The sequence below is a fragment of the Paramormyrops kingsleyae genome, chromosome 22 (genome assembly GCF_048594095.1).
Source record: "Paramormyrops kingsleyae isolate MSU_618 chromosome 22, PKINGS_0.4, whole genome shotgun sequence".
Taxonomy (NCBI): domain Eukaryota; kingdom Metazoa; phylum Chordata; class Actinopteri; order Osteoglossiformes; family Mormyridae; genus Paramormyrops; species Paramormyrops kingsleyae.
In genome coordinates, this window is record NC_132818.1 from 4,845,775 (window position 1) to 4,869,308 (window position 23,534).

General features: G+C 47.5%; 1 protein-coding gene across 1 annotated transcript in view; it reads right to left on the bottom strand.

The window, feature by feature from the left end:
• Positions 1-570: 570 nt before the first annotated feature.
• The window catches only part of usp31 (ubiquitin specific peptidase 31), a 35,192-nt gene continuing 12,228 nt past the window's right edge, over positions 571-23,534 (bottom strand). The window contains exons 5-16 of the mRNA XM_023816541.2: positions 14,708-14,843; positions 13,285-13,432; positions 12,747-12,906; positions 11,377-11,488; positions 9,817-9,911; positions 8,564-8,641; positions 7,969-8,098; positions 5,473-5,592; positions 4,213-4,438; positions 3,965-4,123; positions 3,702-3,854; positions 571-3,444 (exon numbers count right to left, since the gene is read on the bottom strand). Coding sequence (XP_023672309.1) covers positions 1,937-3,444; positions 3,702-3,854; positions 3,965-4,123; positions 4,213-4,438; positions 5,473-5,592; positions 7,969-8,098; positions 8,564-8,641; positions 9,817-9,911; positions 11,377-11,488; positions 12,747-12,906; positions 13,285-13,432; positions 14,708-14,843 — 3,025 coding nt within the window. The 3' untranslated portion in view covers positions 571-1,936. The remainder of the gene's footprint in view (positions 3,445-3,701; positions 3,855-3,964; positions 4,124-4,212; positions 4,439-5,472; positions 5,593-7,968; positions 8,099-8,563; positions 8,642-9,816; positions 9,912-11,376; positions 11,489-12,746; positions 12,907-13,284; positions 13,433-14,707; positions 14,844-23,534) is intronic.

Sequence of the window (23,534 nt, forward strand, 5' to 3'; positions counted from 1 at the left end):
GACGCACAGAGATGGAGAAGGGTGTATAGAGCCGGGCACGAGGACCAGACGCACAGAGATGGAGAAGGGTGTATAGAACCGGGCACGAGGACCAGACGCACAGAGACGGAGAAGGGTGTATAGAGCCGGGCACGAGGACCAGACGCACAGAGATGGAGAAGGGTGTATAGAGCCGGGCACTAAGACCAGACGCACAGAAATAGAGAAGGATGTATAGAGCCGGGCACGAGGACCAGACGCACAGAGATGGAGAAGGGTGTATAGAGCCGGGCACAAGGACCAGACGTACAGAGATGGAGAAGGGTGTATAGAGCCGGGCACGAGGACCAGACGCACAGAGATGGAGAAGGGTGCATAGAGCCGGGCACGAGGACCAGACGCACAGAGACGGAGAAGGGTGTATAGAGCCGGGCACGAGGACCAGACGCACAGTGATGGAGAAGGGTGTATAGAGCCGGGCACGAGGACCAGATGCACAAAGATGGAGAAGGGTGTATAGAGCCGGGCACGAGGACCAGACGCACAGAGATGGAGAAGGGTGTATAGAGCCGGGCACGAGGACCAGGCGCACAGAGACGGAGAAGGGTGTATAGAGCCGGGCACGAGGACCAGACGCACAGAGACGGAGAAGGGTGTATAGAGCCTGGCACGAGGACCAGACGCACAGAGATGGAGAAGGGTGTATAGAGCCGGGCACGAGGACCAGACGTACAGAGATGGAGAAGGGTGTATAGAGCCGGGCACGAGGACCAGACGCACAGAGATGGAGAAGGGTGTATAGAGCCAGGCACGAGGACCAGAAGCACAGGGATGTGTGCAGTTTCAAAAAACATGCTCAGCACCTGAAATCATTAGTGGCCTTTATGCCAGCAGCATGCAACATCTGTTTATATAAACAGATTTCGTCAGCAGGTGGAAACAGCAGGTTAAATTCCTTATGCCAAACGTAAAGAGTGACAGACACAGCAACATTTCAATCTGGAAGCTCGCTCTTTACTCCAGCACTCGTCTTACTGGGATGACATCATGTCCCAGAAGGGAAAAAGCGGCGCCGCTAAAATGCATCTGGCTAACAGAACATTCAGGATGGACCTATATCAGACTTTTATAGGACGCATTTGGATTAATGCAGCTAAATGACTCAATTACAGCGTGTCATCTGCAGGTGGTTTTCTTACGATCGCAAAGGCAACAAACCATGTGACAAAGTCAAAGACTAACAGAATAAATGCTAGGTGTGGACATGGAGGTTAGTGTCCCAATCCCAGCACCATCTACCAATTCACACAAACCAGTGAAACTCCAGCCAAGAGCACTTTAAAAAAATAATAATAAATATTTAAAACTTTTTAAAACTACCTATGTTATTCATGTTGAACAACCCTGTACTGTTGGGAATATTGTATATACTTAGTGTGTTGGTGAAGGACTATACAAAGACATTTACTGTGAGACATTGCCTCTTAATTACCACTAAGTCAGAACATTTTTTTTTTTTTAACCCATGTGAAGGTGATCTTTGTCCTGCAAACCAATATTAAAGTGACCTCAGACGTTTCAAAGCATGAAAGAGCATGGAAAACTTAAGTAGCATTGCAATCAACATTGAAGTCTGTATTTCCACTGTTTCGGCAAAATAATAATAATAAAACAAGCACATACACACACAAAGAAAAGCAAACATTCATGAGTGAAATATTTGATTGTGCACAGTAGCGGACTTTGTACCAGATTTTGCCAATTATTTTGGCAATTATTTGGCTTGATGGTAGGATATAAAGGCGCTTTCATAATCTACAGAATTGAGTTCTCTTTAAGAAAAGAAAAATATAGACTATATATTCTTATATTGTAATTGTATATATTATACATATATTTATAATTAGGCACATAAAAATAGCTGCATTGCAGGAAAACTAAAATCACTATTCATAGATCACTGAGGCTTCTGTGTTAGTCTTGCAGACGATTGCATGCCGGAAGAAAGCTTTCTAGAGGAAGCAGTCTTTTCAAGTAGCTTATTCCCATTTGCGGGAGACTGCTGTCCCATCTCAGGGGTGGAAGACTTCGATTTGCACTGAGATAAAGCCGAGCGTTTGACGGGGGTTGAGGTCTTGGGAGACCTCTCCTTGTCCGAACCTTTGAATGCCTGGGAACCTGGGGGCGCCTTTAGAGGCGGCTTACTGGAGCTGTCGCTGGTCCCTAGCGAGCCGTTGGCCAGGGCGCCCCCCTTAGCGCCCCCCTTAGCGGCCCCCTCAGAAGCCTTCTTAGCAAACATGCCAGTCTTGCCCAAGTCTGCGGACCTGCGCGTCTCCTTTTGTCGCAGCGAAGACTTAAAAAAGGATAATCCCTTGTCCTCAGATTTGTTGTTCCTGTGGAGTTCCCTAGAGGAGACGCTTGGTGACCGGAGGCTGGTGACGGAGGAGCTGCTGCTGGAGCTTCGCAGTCGCTTATCCAGACGGCTGCCGTCGGCCCCTCGGGGCAGTGAGGCCCGGGCCACAGGGCTTGGTTTGGCCTTGTCTACCAAAGGGCTGGTCCGGGGGGAGTCCTGACTGGCACTCTTCTCCAGTTTGCTCCGACCAGTCGCCAAAATCCTCTCGGTCCCGGACAGGGTTTTCCTAACAGGGGGTGAGGCAGACACGGAAGATTTGGGCATGGATGAGATACGCTGCTTCTGTTGGGTGGCCCCTGGTTGTGGTGTTTCCTGACCCTTGGCAGATACCTTCTTAGAAGGTGTCCCAGTGGATGGGGACCTCGTGATCTTTGCAGAGTCAGTCTTGTCCTTCAGGTTAGACACTTTAGTGGAGCTCTTAGATCGGGGGCTGAATGAGACCGGGGAAGAGGGGGACTTAGAAGCAGAGATGCCGCCCAGGCGCTTCTTGGAGATCTTCTCCATGTCCGACGCAATCTTAGCAGAGCTCCTCTTGGTGCCTGAGCTCTCCGATTTTGGGCCTGACCCTCCAGAAATGCTCCTTCGCTTCTGCTCCTTGGTGGGGTTTCCTTGCCCACTTTTTTTCTGCTCCACACCTGGAAGCTGGTTGCTGTTGTCAACCTGGTCGGCCTTGAAGCTCTTCTTGTCTGGCTGAATGGGAGCCCTGCAGTAGGTCTCGTCTACAAACTCCGTACCGTTGCCCTCGTCGCTGGTGATGCCCTCCATCTTTGCCAGGGGAGCCTTATTCGCCTGCCGCTCATGCCTGCTGTAGCTGCCGAAACAGGACGTTGACACTTTGTCGTCGCAAGTCTCTCCTATCCTCTCTAAGGATGAGGAAAAGGAGTCTAAGGAAAAGCGTGATGGAGAGTTGGACCTCAGGTGGAGTTTGGCTGAGAGGGACCACGAGGGCTTGATCCCATTCTCATTAAGAGCCAGGGGGCTGGCTAAGGATGATCTTGAAGACAGACTCTGCCGCTGAACGCTCCTCACGAAAGGCCGGATAGAGAATCCTCCTTATGGGAAAGACAAGTGGTTAAGCTGATGCACAGATACAAAATGACAAACAGTTCAATCAGTCAAGATCCTTCGTTAATCAATTGCCAGGCATAAGAAAAAATAAAACAAACGCAAAGTAAACCAATAAAGTAGTCAGGGAGGTTAGAAAATTATGAAAGTCATTACAAAATTACACAGGTGCCATACAGACAAGAGGGTAAAATACTCCGAGCTCAGAGATGCACGCAGTGGAAGGTAAGCATGTGGCACTAACCGTCATCCTCACTGCGCTCCCCGGGGAAATCCCCAGACTCCGCCAGCGAGGCCAGGGAGGTGCGTCTGGACGAGGCGCCGGAAGCCACACTGGCCTGCCGGCTACCCGGGAGCCGGTTGACCCAGTGCTCGCATAGCGAGGAGCTGGTGGAACCTGGAAGGATCATCACAACACGGTCACTGCAGAAGCACTTAACGGGAACTGGGCCATGCGGCGTCTGAAGGAATCCCATGAGCAGAAACAAGAAAAAAAAACACAATCACCTGCAACAGAGCTGTTAGCCGACCAAGAAGGAATGGCAGTTCTCCGTTGATAGAAAAGGATATACGCTGTCTGCTTGCAAACTTGTTCCTCCGCTATGGGCTGGACGTCACTGTCATCGAAGCAGTACCACTGTCCATCGACGGAGTTTTTACAGTAAGCTGAGGAGACCAACGGGTCATGAGGGCTGCAGGATGTGCCACTGGCAAGCCAACTAGACCATGTGAGAATGTCCACTGCACAGCCTCACCTGTGTAATGTCCCCCGTGCATGGAGCCGTGATGGTTGCACACGGCGTACAGGTCGTACAGGTAGTCGTGGGGGTCGCGGCCAAGCCCGTAAGGTCGTCTCCATGGTGACCAATGCGATGGAAGGCTCCAGCTGCTCTGGCTCCTTTTCACCATGTGGGGCGCCATGTCCATCCCCACTAGGGGGAACCTCACCACATTCTGGATCTTCACTCTCCTGTCTGCCTCCTGTCGAGCCAAGGCACAAAGCCTGCAGTGAGACTGTGACTCTCCACGCCAGACCGATGGTCATGCAGAGTCGAACAGAGCTGGGCTCCACTTAACCATTAAAGTTACCGCTAAAACAGAAACGACTGTCAGCCGAAGCTTAACCCTCTGGGGCCTAGGGGTAGGAAACACACTTTCACTGACTGGGGCATGATCACACATTTCTTCAAATATAAATTTAATTCATGGCAAATAAATTATTTCTTATATATTTGTTTTGCCATTACACTCATCTTTATTTTAATATATATTGTAAATATGTCAGATTTTTGTTAAGTTTGAAATTTGACATCAAAGTATAGACATTGCAAAATGCAGTTTGGAACACTTGCAGAAACATTATAAAAGTACATAGTAAGCAATGCTGGCAGTTTGTTTTGATCCCAGATATCTGATCACCAAAGTCTTGGCTACATGAAGATGACTAAATGGTGTAGATGCAACATTCATTTGGATAAATAAATAAGAAAAACCTAACTCATGTAACTATTTCTGGCTCCTTTCATTGAATATGTAGCAACTTTCATGTGTATGAATGAGCCATTGTCACCTGGCCACGTCCCCAACCCCCTTTTATGGCGCTGAAGGGGATGTATCTGGATCGCGTTTCACCGTTGCGCTGTTAATCAAATTACCATGCGAATGCGATTTGAATACGCGCTAATGCGGCTATTTAGAATGTGAATAGCGATCTTCGGGTGAGAGCGGTACTACACGCCCCCGATGCAGGTAAAACAAAGTAAGATGACATGGTTTACTTTTTTGCCGATTTAACCTAATTAAAAAAACTTTAATACTTCCGACAATGGACGTTTTGAAAAGAAGACAGATTACGGATTTGGCCAGCGTTTTTTTCATGATTGTACATTAAGATTTCAGCGAGATATAAACTGAAATAGACGCGAAAAGTACGCGATGTCGTCGACGACATACTCGACCCCAGAGAGTTAAACCCCAAGGGAAAACATGTAGTGTTTGCTCTGCTGGCTTGGTACCTGTCTGAACCTCTTGAGGTGCAGGATGAGGACATCCGGCAGGGTCCAGAGACTGAGCTTGATACGCCCCTGTTGCAGTTGCTTGCAGTGGGGACAGCGCCAGGCATCATCTGGGGCCAGCTGGAGCACAAAGGATGATCCTCAGCATCAACGCTAAAGCGACATGCACACCAGTGCTCATGGTCTCTGTGGCAAAACTCAGACATAGAAGCCTGGGGATGTTTATCTGGCCCGATCTGGCCATCGGGCATCCCACAGCACAGAACCAGACCCTTACACAAGTTGAGAGTTTTGAAGTGTCCTAATGAGAGAATAACCTCGGGAAGAGTGTTAGTCTTATTTAACAGGAATTAACTTGATTCAGAAAAAAACAATGTGTGTGAAACTGAGTTAATGGGGGAATCGCTTAAGATAGAAATACAGGAATGAGCGAGTTACTCAAATGCATTAACAAAGAGGATTTATAGGACATAGATAAATGAACAACTAAAAACAGCATGATGAAAAGCTACAGAGGAAGGAGTTATGTGAATGTTCCCCTTGTGCACCATAACATGAATTCAAAAGCGGATGTTCAACGGCGAAAACATTATGCTAATTGGGGCTGTGAGTTGGCAACAGCTAATGCTGGACAGAGTCAGTCATTGGAGGTCCAGATAGTAAAAGATTTTGTTTCAGTTAACCGGTTGAGTATAAACAGTCAGTCACAGAGTACTCAACTAGGTGATTGAAACAAATCTGGACTTGAACTATCCACCTTTGGTTAGCAGTTTAAGAACATTTATTACACCATAAATGGAGAGAGCAGTTGGTAAGACTAAGATTGTCTGTCATCTCTGTTACACCAAACTCATATACGTTACTGGAAACACATCCAACATGCTAACTCATATGAGAAGACGGCATCCGATAATGAGTACAACTCAACAAGCCAGAAACTGCATCAGCAAGTTAATCTCCTCGTAGCATCTAAGGTGAAGGAAATTCAGATGGATTAAAAAATAACTACGTTTGTCACTAGAGATATGTGATCATACTCATAGAACACAGGATTTCGTTCATTATGATTGTTATATTTTTGATGAATTTATTTTACATTTATATGTTTAAAATACACATATAAGTATCGGTTAGGTCTTGTTGTAGACAGATGTGCTGACTTAGGTCTCCAGTAGCATTTAAGGGCTTTTGTCAGTAAATAATAATTACGGGTCACATTTATTGCTACAGATATGCAACTGTATTCGGTAGTTTGGAACAGATTTATGCAGTATTTGGTTCCTTATAATGGTTATGATGTTATTATATTTGTTCATTTACATGGTTTACAATTGCCTTGGTTTACAGCTGTTCCTAAATGTGTTTCTGTTTGCAGGTTCAATAAATGTTTACAAAATAAATTCCGTTTTCCCTACTGTACCGCTTCAAACCACTAACCCAAAACCGTAGCTTGTACTGAACCATGAATTTTATGCCGTTACATCTAGAGATGCACCGATCGCATCGGCCAACTATCGGTATCAGCCGATACCGCAACAACCGGCCATTGGCCGATGGTTAAAAACAACCCGATATTTACCTGCAATAATTTCCTTGAAAAATGTCTGCTGGGTTGGGATTATTATAACTTTGGCAAAAACAACATTAGGTATGTATTTTGCAAACATTGCTAAAATTTCACAAGAAGGATCTAGACTAATTAAAATTTAAACACTAAAAAATCTGATTGGTCACCTTAAGGCGAGACAGTGGAGAGTTTCTGACTAACAAATCTGTCCCAATAAAAAAGGTTGCAGTGCTGCTGAACAGCGCCAGTCCATCGGTAACACAAATGTTTGACAGCAAAAGAAAATTCAGTGCAGACTGGGTGAAATGAAAAGACATTACTCAGAAAATGACAGAGTTTTTCCCACTTGATGGTCAGCCCTTCTCTGTTACAAATGTTATAAATATATAAACGTGTACAGTTATAAAATATAGTGGTCTGGGATTGTTGTCGTATGCCAGAGTTGGTGTTTGCTTATCAAAAAAAAAAATATTTTTAATTGATTTGGTATACCTTTACACTGTTATTTTGACGGTGTGGGGGGCATTTTTCAGGTCCCCACAAAGATCTTTGAATGCAATAAAAAAAGTAAAAATGCCAAAAGTCTTTAGTTTGGTTACTTATGGTTAAGGTTAGGACTGGGTAGGAGTTAAGGTCGTCATGTTGGGATTAGAGTTTTCCCCATAGAAATGAATGGGAAGTCCCCACAAAGATATAAGTGTGTGTGTGTGTGTGTGTGTCTCTCTCTCTCTCTGTCTGTCTGTGTGTCTGTCCTGGGACTGAGACTGACCAGGGTTCTTGCAGGTTTCAGTAAGTTAAATTTAAGACCTTTTTAAGACCTTTTAAGTGTGTGTGTGTGTTGCATAAGCATGAAATCAAAGGACATAACTGCAAAGACAAAGATGATGAAGAGAAAAGCGACTCTGCCCCCCCATCCCCCCCGGCCTGACCTGCTCTTCCTTAGTGTAGAGCTGGAGGCACTGTGCCAGGCTGCAAGCCTGGGGCTGGCTGTGTAGCTCGCGGTGCAGCCGCACGCTCTCCGCGTCCGGGATGTACTCCTCCTCCAGGCTCCCGAACAGACTGTGTGAGCACACGGAGTCACGGCAAGGCAGAAATAAATCAAAGACTACTTTTAAGCAGCTAGCTTATCGTACACATTCCTTATACACCTGCATCTATTTATTTGCTTTTTATTTATAGAAGCAATTCAGGGTAACTAGTGAGTTTGAGTCATGTGAGAATTATAACACTGTCCTGACCCCTAACCATTATACCACATGGTTTACAATTAAATTATTTTTTACAGGTATAATAAATAATAATTATACCTGTAAAACTTTAAGGAGACATAGCCACTGTAAACACATATAAATATAAAGCCATTAATTAGTCAATAAATCTAGGGTTTGCATTTGAATGATGTCAAGAAGAATACACCAGAAGATCCATACCCAAAATGCAAAATCCATCTTCCAAATGCTTATCTCCAGTACAGGGTCATGGGCTTTTAACTGAGGGTCATTTATGGTATTTTCAGCTACTTACTAATCCCTGGTGTCCTTGTCCCATTCAACCACGACCTTGACATGGGCGGGTCCGCCAAGCCCACAGGCCTTGTAGGCCCTGCAGAGGCAAGAGGAGCAGGAACAGCAGGAACTGAAGAGTGTACAAACATGCCCAGAGACCCCAGAAGGAACTGAGCAGTGCGCAAATATGCCTTGAGACCCCAACTAATGACTAAAAGCCATTTACACTTCATAGACCATGGCTGGTCACAACAGCTTGGAAACAACATTCCCAAAGAAGAAACAAGAGCTAAAGAAGGCCCAGTGCCAAAAAATCTATGTTAACGTGACATTAAATCTTCAAGCAGCTTGTGAAGCACATCGACAGCAGTTCATCTATGCATACTGCTTTGAATTCTTTCATAAAGGTTGCCTTACAAAGGACCACCCATATCCAGCATTTGGACAAGGGACACCGAGGACAGGCTAGGACAGGGGGACACCGAGGACAGGCTAGGACAGGGGGACACCGAGGACAGGCTAGGACAGGGGCTCTACTGCAGGTTCAAAGCTCAATCAGGAGAAGCAGATAAAATAGCCAAATCGAGCAGCTATTCCGGTCACCTCATGTGGGATAATGATTTAAATAAATAACCCTTGGTGACAATTTCTGCTTACACAAAGTGAGTGAAAACGAACACGGCCGTCCCATTTAAACCAGGAGTCCGTTCGCACAGGAAATAGGTGCCTAAAAATTACCCAGAACACTGAACAACAATAAAACTCATAGCAGTAAATGATATAACAACAGACGCCTTAAGGACTCCATTAGGTTAGGAGACTTATCACTGCCAAAAGCCCGGGAAGGACAGAGAAGCCTTAAACCCTCCCAGCTTCGGTTTGTATTTATCTCGGCCCTTGTCACACGAGCTGTGACATCAGGATCAGGCATAAGTCACACTGGATTCATTAAGGTTTGTAGCTGGTAGAGCTTTAAACTGACATTTTGCAAAAACATTTAAAGATTTAGGCTGCATTCTTCTTTTTTGCTTTTTTTCACAGTTAGCAACTAGAGTTAATGGCAACTTGCAGTGATTTCACCTTGGGGTGATGTGTCACAAGTCAAGAATGATTGTTTGCATAATTTAGCTGAACTCAACTGTGCAGAACACAAGGAAACTGCAACAAATCTTGAATATTTTTTTGGGGGCAAAGGACACGGGAAGATGAAGCACAGCACCTCTGGAAAGGAAAGACTCGGGACATGGATCTGAAGGAGGGAGCTTACAGTACCTCTCCACGGTGGGGTGACTCAACGGCTGCTCCTCCTGGGGAAGGAGGTAGGTGATTCCCACCACCCCCACCACACGCAAGCTGAAGAGGCCCACCTGCAGACAAGGGAGAATCGGCATGGGCGTCCAGCGCCATTCCTCCACCATTCGAGTCCTGAACTGTCACAAGCGACCCATCAGTACTGCAGCTGCATTAACACGACATCGACGTGCAGTGACATGGTCGCAGTGCCACCCAGATTCTCCACACTGCAGCACTACACCTCCAAGTGAGAAACATTATCCCACGGACAGCATAGCGGCTAACAGCGGTTTAAATGGCTCATGTAGTGGTCTGTGGGTTATGTATACATTACATTGTAGGTGCCAAATTTCCCCAAAATGAGACAAAAACCTGTTATTTTGATGTTGTGGGGACCACCTTTTTGGTCCCCACAAGGGGAAGCTCAATTTAAAAAATACCTGGCTGCAATCATAAAACTAAAAATGCCAAACATCTTGTGTTTTGTTTGGTTACTTATGGTTAAGGTTAGGGCTGGGTTAGGGTTAGGGTCCTCATAGTTGGGATTAAGATTTTTCCCATAGTGTGTGTGTGTGTGTGTGTGTGTGTGTGTGTGTGTGTGTGTGTGTGTGTGTGTGTGTGTGTGTGTGTGTGTGTATCTCTCTCTTTCTGTCTGTGTGTCTGTCCTGGGACTGAGACTGACCAGGGTTCTTGCAGGTTTCATTAAGTTATATTTAAGAATTTATTATAAACATGAAACAACAACAAAAAACGAACAATTCTTTAGGGTTAAATCAACCTCAACAGATTAGCATTAATTAGCAATGTTACTGAAACTTTACCAAGGCTTACTTTACAAATTACTAATTATGAATTAAACAATCAAATCTTACCACACTTAACTCTAAAGTTTTTTTAACCGTTAAATTAGATTAATAAGCGCAGCGGGGATCAACCACATGCGGCTTTGGAAGTTGCACTTGAATGACCATAAGTACGCTAGTCACCTGATTTTATTGTTGCATTACTACAGAAAAGTTTTGGGTTATAACACAAAGGTTTTGGGTTATAACGCAAAACATAACTTTTTTTTTTTTTCTTCTGCCGTTTTTTTCCCCTCCTCCTTTGTCCCCTTAGGGGCTCCGTAAAAATAACCCGTGTATGATAATAAAAACTTGCCTTGCTTTACCATAAGGAGACCGAGAAACGTTCTCCTCAAGACCACACGAACAACTAAAAACTATATGCTGGAAACTAAGACATTCACAAGGTAACTCCATGAAAAGCTCTGTAAAAGTAGAAAGGAAGTAAGAATTTTAAGACTTGGGTAAATTAAATTTAAGACCTAGGATGAAAATCTGGGCATTTTTAAGACATTTTAAGGCCTTAAATTTAACTTTCTGAATTTTAGACTTTTTAAGACTTTTTATGACCCTGCGGGATCCCTGCTGACCTTCCGTTCTGGGTGCTCAGCTCCAAGGTGCCCGTGACCCCGACCAGGACAAGCATTTACAGAATGGATGGATGAATGGATGAGCTGTGATATGTCCCCCTGCTCACCTTTGCACCGACCCCTGGTCTCAACAGGTGCTTCATTTTCTCCAGGATCTCCTTCTGGAACCCCTCCCAGGACACTGTACGCTCCAGGTGCAGCACAAACGGGTGGCCAAACCTGCGGAGGAAGCAGGGGGCGCTCAGCACTCCGGTGGCCTGGCCGTCCGTCCAGAGTGGCAGAGGACACAACCTCCGTTGTTAAAAAACTAACGCCACCTTTATGGAATTATTAGAGGAATGAGGAAGACTAGAGGTGCATCAGAGTATAGTGGCTACAGATGAATGCGATATTCCGGAAGCCCAGTTCGTACTTCACTTTTCCTACACCATTATGGTTCACACATGCTTATATGCAGACTCTTGTGTACCCGCTACATTTGTTCATTGACGCAGACTGTCGCGGTTAGTGCATGTGTACAGCAATGATATTCCTCCAGACCAGCAGAGGGCAGATGTATTGCAACAAACAGAAATACAAATAGAAGCAGTGTACAGTGTACTGAAATGGGCAAACCCTTCAGCATCAGTTTTAGTGTTGTTACTCGGCTTGGGCTATAGTGCGGTAATATGGCATTTCATCAGTGCAACAAAATTAGCCGGGACCCCTCCCATCCCGCTCGGCAAACTTTATCTGCAAAATTTTTAAATGGCCAGACTAGTGCTGCTTTTGAAAATCCTGTACACTGCAGTGTAGACACACACCGACGCGCATAATATCTGCTGCACAAAATATCTGGGATGCACACAGACAGACCACTGAATACCCCTGGGAATGAACCATAACAGCATGCAGAAAAGCGAAGCAAGAACTGGCCTTAAGCACCGTTACTGACCACTGGCTGTAAAGCAGACCTAAGCTATGTGGAATGGCCCATGAAATTGCAGTACGGTGTTGTAGTGGTGTGACAGAGAACCTGCAATATTCCCATAATGCATTTAGAGTTTAAGGCCACAAAGAGGATCAATAACAGGCCTTTTTTGGGCAGTGGTGGCTTAATGGTTAGGGAAGCGCACTCGTAATTGAAAGATTGCAGGTTCGAATCCCCGACCAGCAAAGCACCACTGAGGTACCCTGAGCAAGGTACCACCCCCAAGCACTGCTCCCCGGGTGCTGAATTAGTTGCCCCCTGCTATGTCACAAAAGTAGAGGACACATTTCGTTGTTGTGCACTGTGGTGTGTCGACAATGACAATCACTAAATTCAAAATTTTAGGAAATACGTCAACATTGCTAAAAATCTAAGTGACTTCAGTGTTTTGGTATAAAGACTGGCCTTTAGAAGGGACAATATAGTAAGTGATTAACATTCCAGAGAATGATGAGCGGGTGCAGGTTGAGTGGTGGCTAAGCCTGCCGGCCCAGTCCTCCCCAGTACCTCCTGCCCTGGTGGCCAGTGCAGGTCCTGTTGCACACCAGCAAGATGATTTTGTCAGAGTTCTTATTGGGTGACACCGCACCCTGCATGAACGAGGCCGTCCTGTTGTTCTCTGCTGAATACTTCAAGTTGTTCTGATTTAGGTTTGTCTGCAGGCTTCCTAAAATAAAGCAGATGTTCAAGTTTCATGTTGTGAATCATTACACTTCAATAGAGGTACTGTAAGGCAGTGATCAACTGTACAAGAATCTAGAGGCCTAATAGCAAGAGGACTGTAAAGCTATATTATTAATTATCAGAATGAGTTTTTAGAAAATTATCAAGGGTAGAAAATATTTTTTGTAACAATTGAAAATATTTCACTCTACAATGACACAAATGACATTTTACAATTACTTAAATACTATATATCCAGAGTAAAAAAAAAACTAACTTTGTAATGATTTAATGGATGAATCAATAAATAACTACAAAAAAAAAAACAAAAAACCAAATGAGCCAAAACAAAAAAACAAAACCCATGTAGACAAACGAATACCTCTTTGAGCCCAAGCATTTTCCGGTCTGAAAGTTTCCGGCGTTTCAAATGCAAAGATCGAGTCGCTTTCTTGAATGATATTAAGATCCTCATTGTCGTTACAGAATGAGCGCTGGAAGCCGTCATAATACATTTCACACAAGACGATCTGCGTAACAAAGATAAAATAAAATCAGAACAGCCTGAAACAACTCTGCCCACACACTGTTCGGTAGAGAAACGGTACAAGAGGTGGGTTTTTCCACAAGAAATAAACACAAAGTATAAATACCAAAATCAAACCATTGTCCAGAGCCCAGTTATATGAATACTGATGGTTTTTGGAGCTGGGTGGGGGTGATAGTGTCACCCATTGTCACGCCGCGGCACAATGAGACTGCTGACCATCGGCAGGGACACAATAGGGGACCCTTCATGCCCCTGGGCACGCAGCCACGAGGGCCCCCGTCTGACCAAAAGGGGTCTAGCTCACAGATAAAGGTCTCTGCTCACAGAGTCATCGGGGGCACATTCAGGTCGAAAAGAGCAGCAGGTCCTGTACTTAAGTTCAAATGTTTACACTAAAGTTTACTACATTTAACATCAAGTGAAACCAGGAGAAGATTCCCCTGAGAAAATGTGTGATTGCTGTGCAAATAAAAGCTCGAGTATTTAACCAACTTTTATCCAAATCAACAGAATGATGTAAGTGATGAAAATGCCCTTTCTAGCCTTAAATAACAACAAGTATAATAATAATGAACCATCCATCCATCCACTGCCCGCCTACAGGACAGGGCTGGGGGGGAGCCCACCTACAGGACAGGGCTGGGGGGGGAGCCCACCTACAGGACAGGGCTGGGGGGGGAGCCCACCTACAGGACAGGGCTGGGGAGGAGCCTGCCCTAGGTAGGACAGGACAAATGCCTGCACGCACGAGAGATACATGTGCAGTTTTTTTGTTTTTTATGCTGTTAACTGAATCAACGTACAGTATCGATAAAGCAAGATGGCACATTCCCTAAAGCAAATAGGGTTAAGGACATTATTCAGGGGCAAAATGGTGACGTCACTGTGCTGACTGTGGCACTGGAGCCGGCAAGTGTCTGAGACACAGTGCCCTGGCCAGTGAGGCACACACTGACCCCTACTGGACATACCAGGTGGCCTAAACCACATGTTTCTGGACAGCAGGAGCAAACCAGAGTCCCCAGAAGGAGAACACAAAAGCAGCACATGCCGACACGAAGGGTGGGGTTCAAACACCCAACTCAACCCAACCCTTATCCACAGTGACACACACCTGTGCATTCATATACCCGGATATGTACAGTAACTGTTGCTGTTGACATTAAGTATCTTGTGCCAATCCTTAGGCCATAGATCTGCTTATCTAAGCCCTACCTGCTATGGTGTGCCAGCTTGTAGTAGTCAGACAAACTACCTGGTCTGGGGGCACCTTGGTCTCCACGGAGATAGCTTCTCGCAAGTGGAACACAGTGCTGTGGAGAGGTACGGCCACTCCGATTCTCATGCAGTGAGACGTCTTCCCCTGGTACACCACAGTCACGTACAGGGGCCTGGGCAGAAGAAAGGCAGACCGTGAGCATAACATCCTAGAGGAACACAGCAGGAAGCAGACCTGGCTTACAGAGGGCCCAGGCTTGGTGAGATAGCTGGAGCACACCAGAGCATTCAAAGAGAGAAAGAGCAGTCTGCCTGCAAGCAGGAAGGAGCAACAGCTTCATCTGCACAAGTGCCTGTTCTCTTTTAGCTTACTGGTGATTAGCTGCTGTGTCCACATACCCTGAAAGGCCTGTTAACCAGTCAATGGCTTGCACACTAACCCTATTCACTCAACAGTCTAAAAAGCTATCAAATAACGAATCGGGCCTGCTCACCGGGCCTGTATCAAATAGCAAGTCGGGCCTGCTTACCAGGCCTCTATCAAATAGCAAGTCGGGCCTGCCGCACATCGGGCCTGTATCAAATGGTAAGTCGGGCCTGCTCACCAGGCCTCTATCAAATAGCAAGTCGGGCCTGCCGCACACCGGGCCTGTATCAAATAGCAAGTCGGGCCTGCTCACCAGTCCTCTATCAAATAGCGAGTCGGGCCTGCTCACCAGGCCTCTATCAAATAGCAAGTCGGGCCTGCCGCACACCGGGCCTGTATCAAATAGCAAGTCGGGCCTGCTCACCAGGCCTCTATCAAATAGCAAGTCGGGCCTGCCGCACACCGGGCCTGTATCAAATAGCAAGTCGGGCCTGCTCACCAGGCCTCTATCAAATAGCGAGTCGGGCCTGCTCACCAGGCCTCTATCAAATAGCAAGTCGGGCCTGCCGCACACCGGGCCTGTATCAAATAGCAAGTCGGGCCTGCTCACCAGGCCTCTATCAAATAGCGAGTCGGGCCTGCTCACCAGGCCTCTATCAAATAGCGAGTCGGGCCTGCTCACCAGGCCTCTATCAAATAGCGAGTCGGGCCTGCTCACCAGGCCTCTATCAAATAGCGAGTCGGGCCTGCTCACCAGGCCTCTATCAAATAGCGAGTCGGGCCTGCTCACCAGGCCTCTATCAAATAGCGAGTCGGGCCTGCTCACCAGGCCTCTATCAAATAAAGAGTCAGGACCACTTGGCAGGAGTCATGTCCTATGCACTGAATACAGTTTATGCTGCAATCAAATTAATTATTCAAAGAACACTGATGGTCTGACTCGACACCCCCCCCCCCCCCCCACACACACACACACACACACACACACACACACACACACACACACACACACACACACACACACACACACACACACACACACACATACACAAACCTCCCAGACACATGGGATAGCTAAAACATTCAAACGTCATCATGATCCTTAGCAGCACTGACTAACACTGTATGGAAAACAGTGAAAGGCTGTGAATGTCAACAAGAAAACAAACAAATGGTTGCATTAAAATGTCAGTGACTGTTTCCCTGCAGGCAGTTGTTCAGACATAATGAGCTATATAGGCACCATCATCACTTCCCTCACAGTCACGCCGTTTCGCTGAACCACAGTCCCTGGTTTCTGTGCAATTTGGTCAACATCCCCACCCCACACAAAGAGCATTTCCTCTGCTTCATGACCACGCAACCTTAAGGTTTACCACAACGGTTTTCAAAATCTTATAACATTAACATTGCAGATCAGATATAGCATTTTTGGCATCCAACATATATATGGGAGAAAATGGACAATGAAACAGTACTGGTCCATACATACTTCTCTGACATTTCAGATCAAAGACAATGGAGGAAGGCAGCTGAGGAGGAGCCCACAGAAAGGTACAACCCACCTTTCCCAAAATATACCTAAATAAAATCAAAATCCTTCTGGTATCCACCTTAACATATTAAGGGAATCATGCAATGGGGGAATTAACAGGATATTTGCAGCTGTGTGCCGGGGCAGTGCGGTGAAGACAGCTGATGCCAACAGGCTGAAGAAGCTGATTAAAAAGGCTGGTTCTGTCCTGGGTATCAGACTGGAGAACCTGGCAGAGGTGTCTGAGAGGAGAATGCTGAAAAAGCTTCTCAGTATCATGGACAACCCCATGGTGGATCATCGGAGCAAGAGTAAAAGACTCATTGCCTGCAGATGCAGAACCGAACGCTACAGGAAATCCTTTCTACTTGTGGCAATAAGTGTATCCTCCTCAGACCCCACCCATTCATTTATGTCCGTTGTAGTGGACATTTTGTTTTTGCATATATCATATTGCTGTGAAATTAAAAATAAAAATAAATTTGAAAAAAGATATCTTATTTCCTCCAAAGACACACAAAATCACAATTAACCTAAAACTGAAGCACACTTTTTTCCTTGGGTCTCAGGAGGATATAACTCATCCCCCTTCTGTAGGTGATCTTTTTCACCATTTCTCACCATTTCTCACCGGTATGCTACTCAATGTTTGTTTTCATCCCCTCATCACAAGCTGCTATAATTTTATTCATGGCACAAACACTAAGTCACTTTTCATAACCACTTGCACTAATTATCTGTTATTTTATTATATCTGTTATAGTTATTTGTTAGATTTATTTTGTTATCCTGTTTGCACTATTACTACTGTTCTTTTTAAGCTCTTTACTGTCATTTTTATTACTCTTGCTGCACTGAGCATGTTTAAGACAAAATAATTTCCCTTGGGATAAATAAAGTTCTTATCTTATCTAAGAGCGAAATGTGCATGCCAATTTAGAATTTGCATGTCATGCATTTGCAACCGTCACATTGCAAGGACTGCAAAAGCCAGCTGGGTTGAGGTTGGATTTCAGCAGTATCTAGTTTTCATACATTCATACAGCCCAGGCATTACACCACATATTTTACAAAGCAACGTGATTTGAGCAATGCACTATTTGAAATCATTTCCATAAAACTTGCCAAATGGGGGTGCGGGGGGGGTGGGGTTCCCATGTTAAAATTTGTCGCATGGATACCTTCAATACATTTCGCTACAACATATTTACTCTGTTGTGGCAAACAAAACTGAGCAAGCTTTGCAATTTCTCAAAATTACATATGTTTGCATGTTTGCATGTGTTTAAAAGTTTACTGCTGCCGCTTTGCATTTTCCATTTGCTTCTGTGCTGTTGGACTCACAGTATGGCGCATTTTGGGAAATTTAAGCAAAATGAGTGAGGAAGGGAAAATGAAAGATGACCTGGTCATCAAAATACTTCAGCAGGACCTAGGCTGACATGGGGAAGGACCCCTAAGGCACCATTACAGCTATTTTCTGGAGCCAAAAGAGAAACAGAAGGGAATTTAAAACAATGGAACATCAATAATTTGCTAATCAAAGCGTGGGGTGTCAGCGGCAAAATTTAGTCTCAATATTTTGCAAACACACATTTAATTGTGTTCTCTCAACATCTGTTCACAATTCGTCTACCCTTCAAGTGGGATATCATCATAGACACTGGAGACATAATGTTAGTCTTGTATCTTCGTGTAGTTTCTTCTTCTATTAGGCTACCTTGTGCTGGCTTTCATGCACTTCCCTTGCAAGGTGTGGGTCTTCGGCCTGGGTCCTCTCGAGGCTGTCCCTTGCCAAGGTAGCAAGGGTTCGTGCCACGGGGTCATCTCGGACCTCAGGCTGCTGTAGCCAATAAATCACCTTAGTAGTCAAATCGAGATATTCCTCTTCTGTGAGGGACCTGTGGTTCCCGATGTGCCACCTCCCGTGGTTCCCGCTGAGCTAGCCCCAGGGTTCCCAGCCCGGCGGCCCCTGCAGCGCCCTCCGTGGTTCCTGGCCCAATGGCTCCTGCACTGCCTCCTGAGGTTCCCAAGGTTCCTGCTCTTGGCCCCGAGGTTCCTGTTCCGGCGCCCGAGGTCCCCGCGCCTGAGGTTCTTGGACACGGGGACCTCAGGAGCCTGAACAAGGTTCCAGTCCCGGTGGCCGACGCACCGCCCCGCGAGGACCCGGTCCCAGAGGATGACGTGCCATCCCCAGCGGTTCCCATCCTGGTGGCCCTTGCGCCACCTTCCCTGGTCCCTCGGCCTCAGGCCCCTTCGTCCCTGACCCCTCGGCAGCAGCTCCTCGGCCTCCTGACCCTCCAGTTCTAGTCCCCCCCGGTTCCAGTCCCCCACATTCCCAACTCTCCGCCAGTCTCCCTGATTCCGGACCCTGCTCCCGTGTCCCCGGCTTCCATGGCCCCAGTCCCTATCCCCAAGGAGGCCCCTGATGGCCTGACCACCGCTCCTCCCTCCTTGATGGAGCTGGCAGAGGAGCTTGAGTGGGACCCCTTGGGGATTACTCTGACTATACCCTTGAACCACTCGTCACAGGTCCTCGGCGCCTCCTCGACCGCCTGCGGGTCCCATGCCTGTGACTCGTCGGTCGCCCATGCCTTTGTCTGAGCCGGCTGTGGCTGCGCCTCTGCCTACAACAGCTACGGCTTCCTCCTCGCCTTCTCCACCAGCCCCTTCGCCTTCCTCCTCGTCACCTTCACCTGTGCCTCTGCCTGCCTCCTCGCCCCCTACGAGGTCCACTCCTGCTCCTGCCTCGCTGCTGCTGAGTGGTGCTTCCACCACTCGCCCGCTGGGGTTCCCTCAGGGAGAATGTTAGTCTTGTATCTTCGTGTAGTTTCTTCTTCTATTAGGCTACCTTGTGCTGGCTCATTTGGAAGTGAAACAATTTGTACCACTAGACTCCAGTGTGACAAGAAAGCTGGGTAAGAACAAACCATTACAGCCAGGACAGGGGTCAATTTTGTCTATCCTGAAAACTCTTGCTAAAAATGCAAACAAAAAAAATGCTGCTGTAATTTATATTGTCATTATCTTAGATTGATAAACATAACTTCTGAAAATTCTGTCTTCATGGGTCCTCAGGCAGCTGTGTTATGGAGAGTCCACCCCTGGACATTAGCCTCGTGGAGAGCATACTCCTGGACATTAGGCTTATGGAGAGTCCACCCCTGGACATTAGGCTCATGGAGAGCACACACCTGGACATTAGGCTCGTGGAGAGCACACTCCTGGATATTAGGCTCATGGAGAGTCCACCCCTGGACATTAGGCTCATGGAGAGTACACCCCTGGACATTAACCTTGTGGAGAGCACACTCCTGGACATTAGGCTCGTGGAGAGTCCACCCCTGGACATTAGGCTCGTGGAGAGTCCACCCATGGACATTAGCCTCATGGATAGTACACCCTTGGACATTATCTTCCAGTGTATCAAAATATTTTGGATTCCATGGAAACAATACTGAGCAAAAGCAAGAGATCTGTCAGCCCTGTTTTGTGTCTATTGGCATAACTTGTTGCAACACAACTTATATGAGAGACTCTGTTGATAGATAAGTTCTGTTCAGCTGTAGTTTGTTATTGTCATGACCTGCTCGTACAATCCTCCTGTGTGCCACGCCCCCTCATTAACCTCGAGTGCAATCCCGATTGTGATCAGCTGTTTCTTGTTATTCCCATTCAGTCCTGTGTATTTAAGTCCGTGTTCAAGTCGCTCTTCAATTCCCCCATTCGCCCGATAGATATGACAGAAAGACTGGACTCGCCAAAAAAAACGCCTTCCCTCACAGAAGAGGAATATCTCGATTTGACTACTAAGGTGATTTATTGGCTACAGCAGCCTGAGGTCCGAGATGACCCCGTGGCACGAACCCTTGCTACCTGGGCAAGGGACAGCCTCGAGAGGACCCAGGCCGAAGACCCACACCTTGCGAGGGAAGTGCATGAAAGCTAAAGGCAGCTTAGGAGTGGAGTGGCAGAGTGTATGATCAGACAAGTGTATCTGGACCGTGGAGGGTTGCCTCTCCTGCCGTCCAGGTAGCCTGAACTGCCCGTCGTCCCTGCTGTATCTACTCCACGAAAGAAGGCCCAGCTGCCTGTTGCCTCATCTACACCCGAGACCCTGGCCTGACAATTCTTTGCCCTTCAGGGGCTATACTGGTGGGTGATGGGGGATCCAGCAGTGCAAAACTGCCCAGAAGCTGTCCCGCTCTGTAGACGGTTGCAAGGGGAGCTTGCAGCCTTCACTCCAACTTCTCTGCCTTGTGAAATGGAGTGAATGGCGGAATACCTGAGGAAGCTGCTCCAGTTGAGGACCGAGCTGGTTTCCTCGGCAGGCACATCCACTTCCCCCGAGGTGCAACCCCCGCCATGGTTCCTGTGCCAGTGAGTCCTGCAACACCCCTGGAGTTTCCAGTGCCAGTGAGTCCTGTGGTGCCTCTCCAGGTTCCGGTGCCGACGGTTCCTGCGGTGCCCCCTGTGGTTCCTGTGCCAGCGGTGCCTGCAGTGCCCCCCGTGGTTCCTGTGCCGGTGGTTCCTGCAGTGCCCCTTGAGGTGTCATGTCGGCGGTTCCTGCAGAAGTCCCTGAGGTTCCTGCGCCGATGGCTACAGCTTCGCCCCCGTGGTTCCAGTTCCTGCTTTGTCCTCTGTGGTTCCAGTTCCTGCTTGGGGCCCCATGGTTCCTGTGTCTGTAGTCTAAGTTAAACTCCCCGATATTCCTGACGTGCCCGTTCCGGCTGCGGCACCAGAGGTTTGTGCGCCGCCCGTTCCGGCTGCGCCCCTGGAGGTTCCTGTGCCACCACCTGTGGTTCCCGATGTGCCACCTCCCGTGGTTCCCGCTGAGCTAGCCCCAGGGTTCCCAGCCCGGCGGCCCCTGCAGCGCCCTCCGTGGTTCCTGGCCCAATGGCTCCTGCACTGCCTCCTGAGGTTCCCAAGGTTCCTGCTCTTGGCCCCGAGGTTCCTGTTCCGGCACCCGAGGTCCCCGCGCCTGAGGTTCTTGGACACGGGGACCTCAGGAGCCTGAACAAGGTTCCAGTCCCAGTGGCCGACGCGCCGCCCCGCGAGGACCCGGTCCCAGAGGATGACGTGCCATCCCCAGCGGTTCCCATCCTGGTGGCCCTTGCACCACCTTCCCTGGTCCCTCGGCCTCAGGCCCCTTCGTCCCTGACCCCTCGGCGGCAGCTCCTCGGCCTCCTGACCCTCCAGTTCTAGTCCCCCCCGGTTCCAGTCCCCCACATTCCCAACTCTCCGCCAGTCTCCCTGATTCCGGACCCTGCTCCCGTGTCCCCGGCTTCCATGGCCCCAGTCCCTATCCCCAAGGAGGCCCCTGATGGCCTGACCACCGCTCCTCCCTCCTTGATGGAGCTGGCAGAGGAGCTTGAGTGGGACCCCTTGGGGATTACTCTGACTATACCCTTGAACCACTCGTCACAGGTCCTCGGCGCCTCCTCGACCGCCTGCGGGTCCCATGCCTGTGACTCGTCGGTCGCCCATGCCTTTGTCTGAGCCGGCTGTGGCTGCGCCTCTGCCTACAACAGCTACGGCTTCCTCCTCGCCTTCTCCACCAGCCCCTTCGCCTTCCTCCTCGTCACCTTCACCTGTGCCTCTGCCTGCCTCCTCGCCCCCTACGAGGTCCACTCCTGCTCCTGCCTCGCTGCTGCTGAGTGGTGCTTCCACCACTCGCCCGCTGGGGTTCCCTCAGGCTTCCCGTTATCCCCCGTCCTTTCCCTTCTGGCCTCCTGTGTCTGCTTCTCATCCCTCTGTCTCCTGTGTTCACTCATGGGCCTTTTGTTCCTCCTGTTGGTGTTCCCCCTGTGTCTCCTTTTTAGGTGCCCCTAAGCCTGACTGCGTTCCCCGTGGTCTGTCAGTGGTTGTCCTGCTTCTTGTCCCTGTGCCTGTTCTGTGTGTCCGTTCTGTTTCCGGTGCCCCGGGGTTGGGGGGGGGGGGTTCTGTCATGACCTGCTTGTGCAATCCCGATTGTGACCAGCTGTTTCTTGTTACTCCTATTCAGTCCTGGGTATTTAACTCCGTGTTCAAGTCTGTTTCCCCAGTCCAGTCATTGACGTTGTTTCCTGTATGTACCTTGCCTTGTCGTTTCTACCTTAATAAACCCCGTTTCCTGGATCTTTGTCTGCCTGACCCTGATTCCTCACTACGTAATTCCCCCGCTCGCTCAATGGATATGACCATTATGACCAACTTTTCACCTCTTTTTCCTTTATAAATATTACAATATTTCTTGGCAAAAGATCATATAGTGATATATGAAATATTTTGCAACATAAGCCATACCAGCAAAGGTGCAGGAGTCTGACAGATGCTGCCATGAGCCGCTTAGAGGCCCTCAGCACTGCTAAGGGCTGTGTACGAGAGTCCCTACAGTAAGGCATAAATACTGCCCCGGGTATATTTTCTTAAGTTGACAATTTTTTTCTCAACTGAACAGCTTTGTATATCCAATTGAACTATTCAGATGATCTAAAGTTGGTGAATTTCCGACAATTTCTGAAAAAATACACGTGATAAACCTAAAATGCAATGATCCGAATAATATTGTCCGGTATAATACCAAGACTACATGGATACAAATTTCAATAAATACTGCTAAAACAGCTGATTACATAAAAGTGATTATGTACTACTATAACAGTAGTGCCCAAATTCTTTTTGTTTTGCTGTTTTGGTTCAGGCAGCCAAGGGTTAACTTTTTTCACTAATAACCCCTGACAAGCCCTATCAAGATTTCATAGCAGATGGCATCGTGGCACAGCAGTAGGGAGCTGAACTTTTTATATTTATGTGAGGTACCGTTACAGATATGTTGCAAGGTTATTGCACCACTGCGCAATATACTTTACCTGCTTCACATCGGCACAGACACCCAACTGCCTATATTTGTTCTGGCAGATTAACAAGTTGACGCAACGATTTGTAAGCAGTCTTAGCTCCACATGCGCACACTTCCTGTCT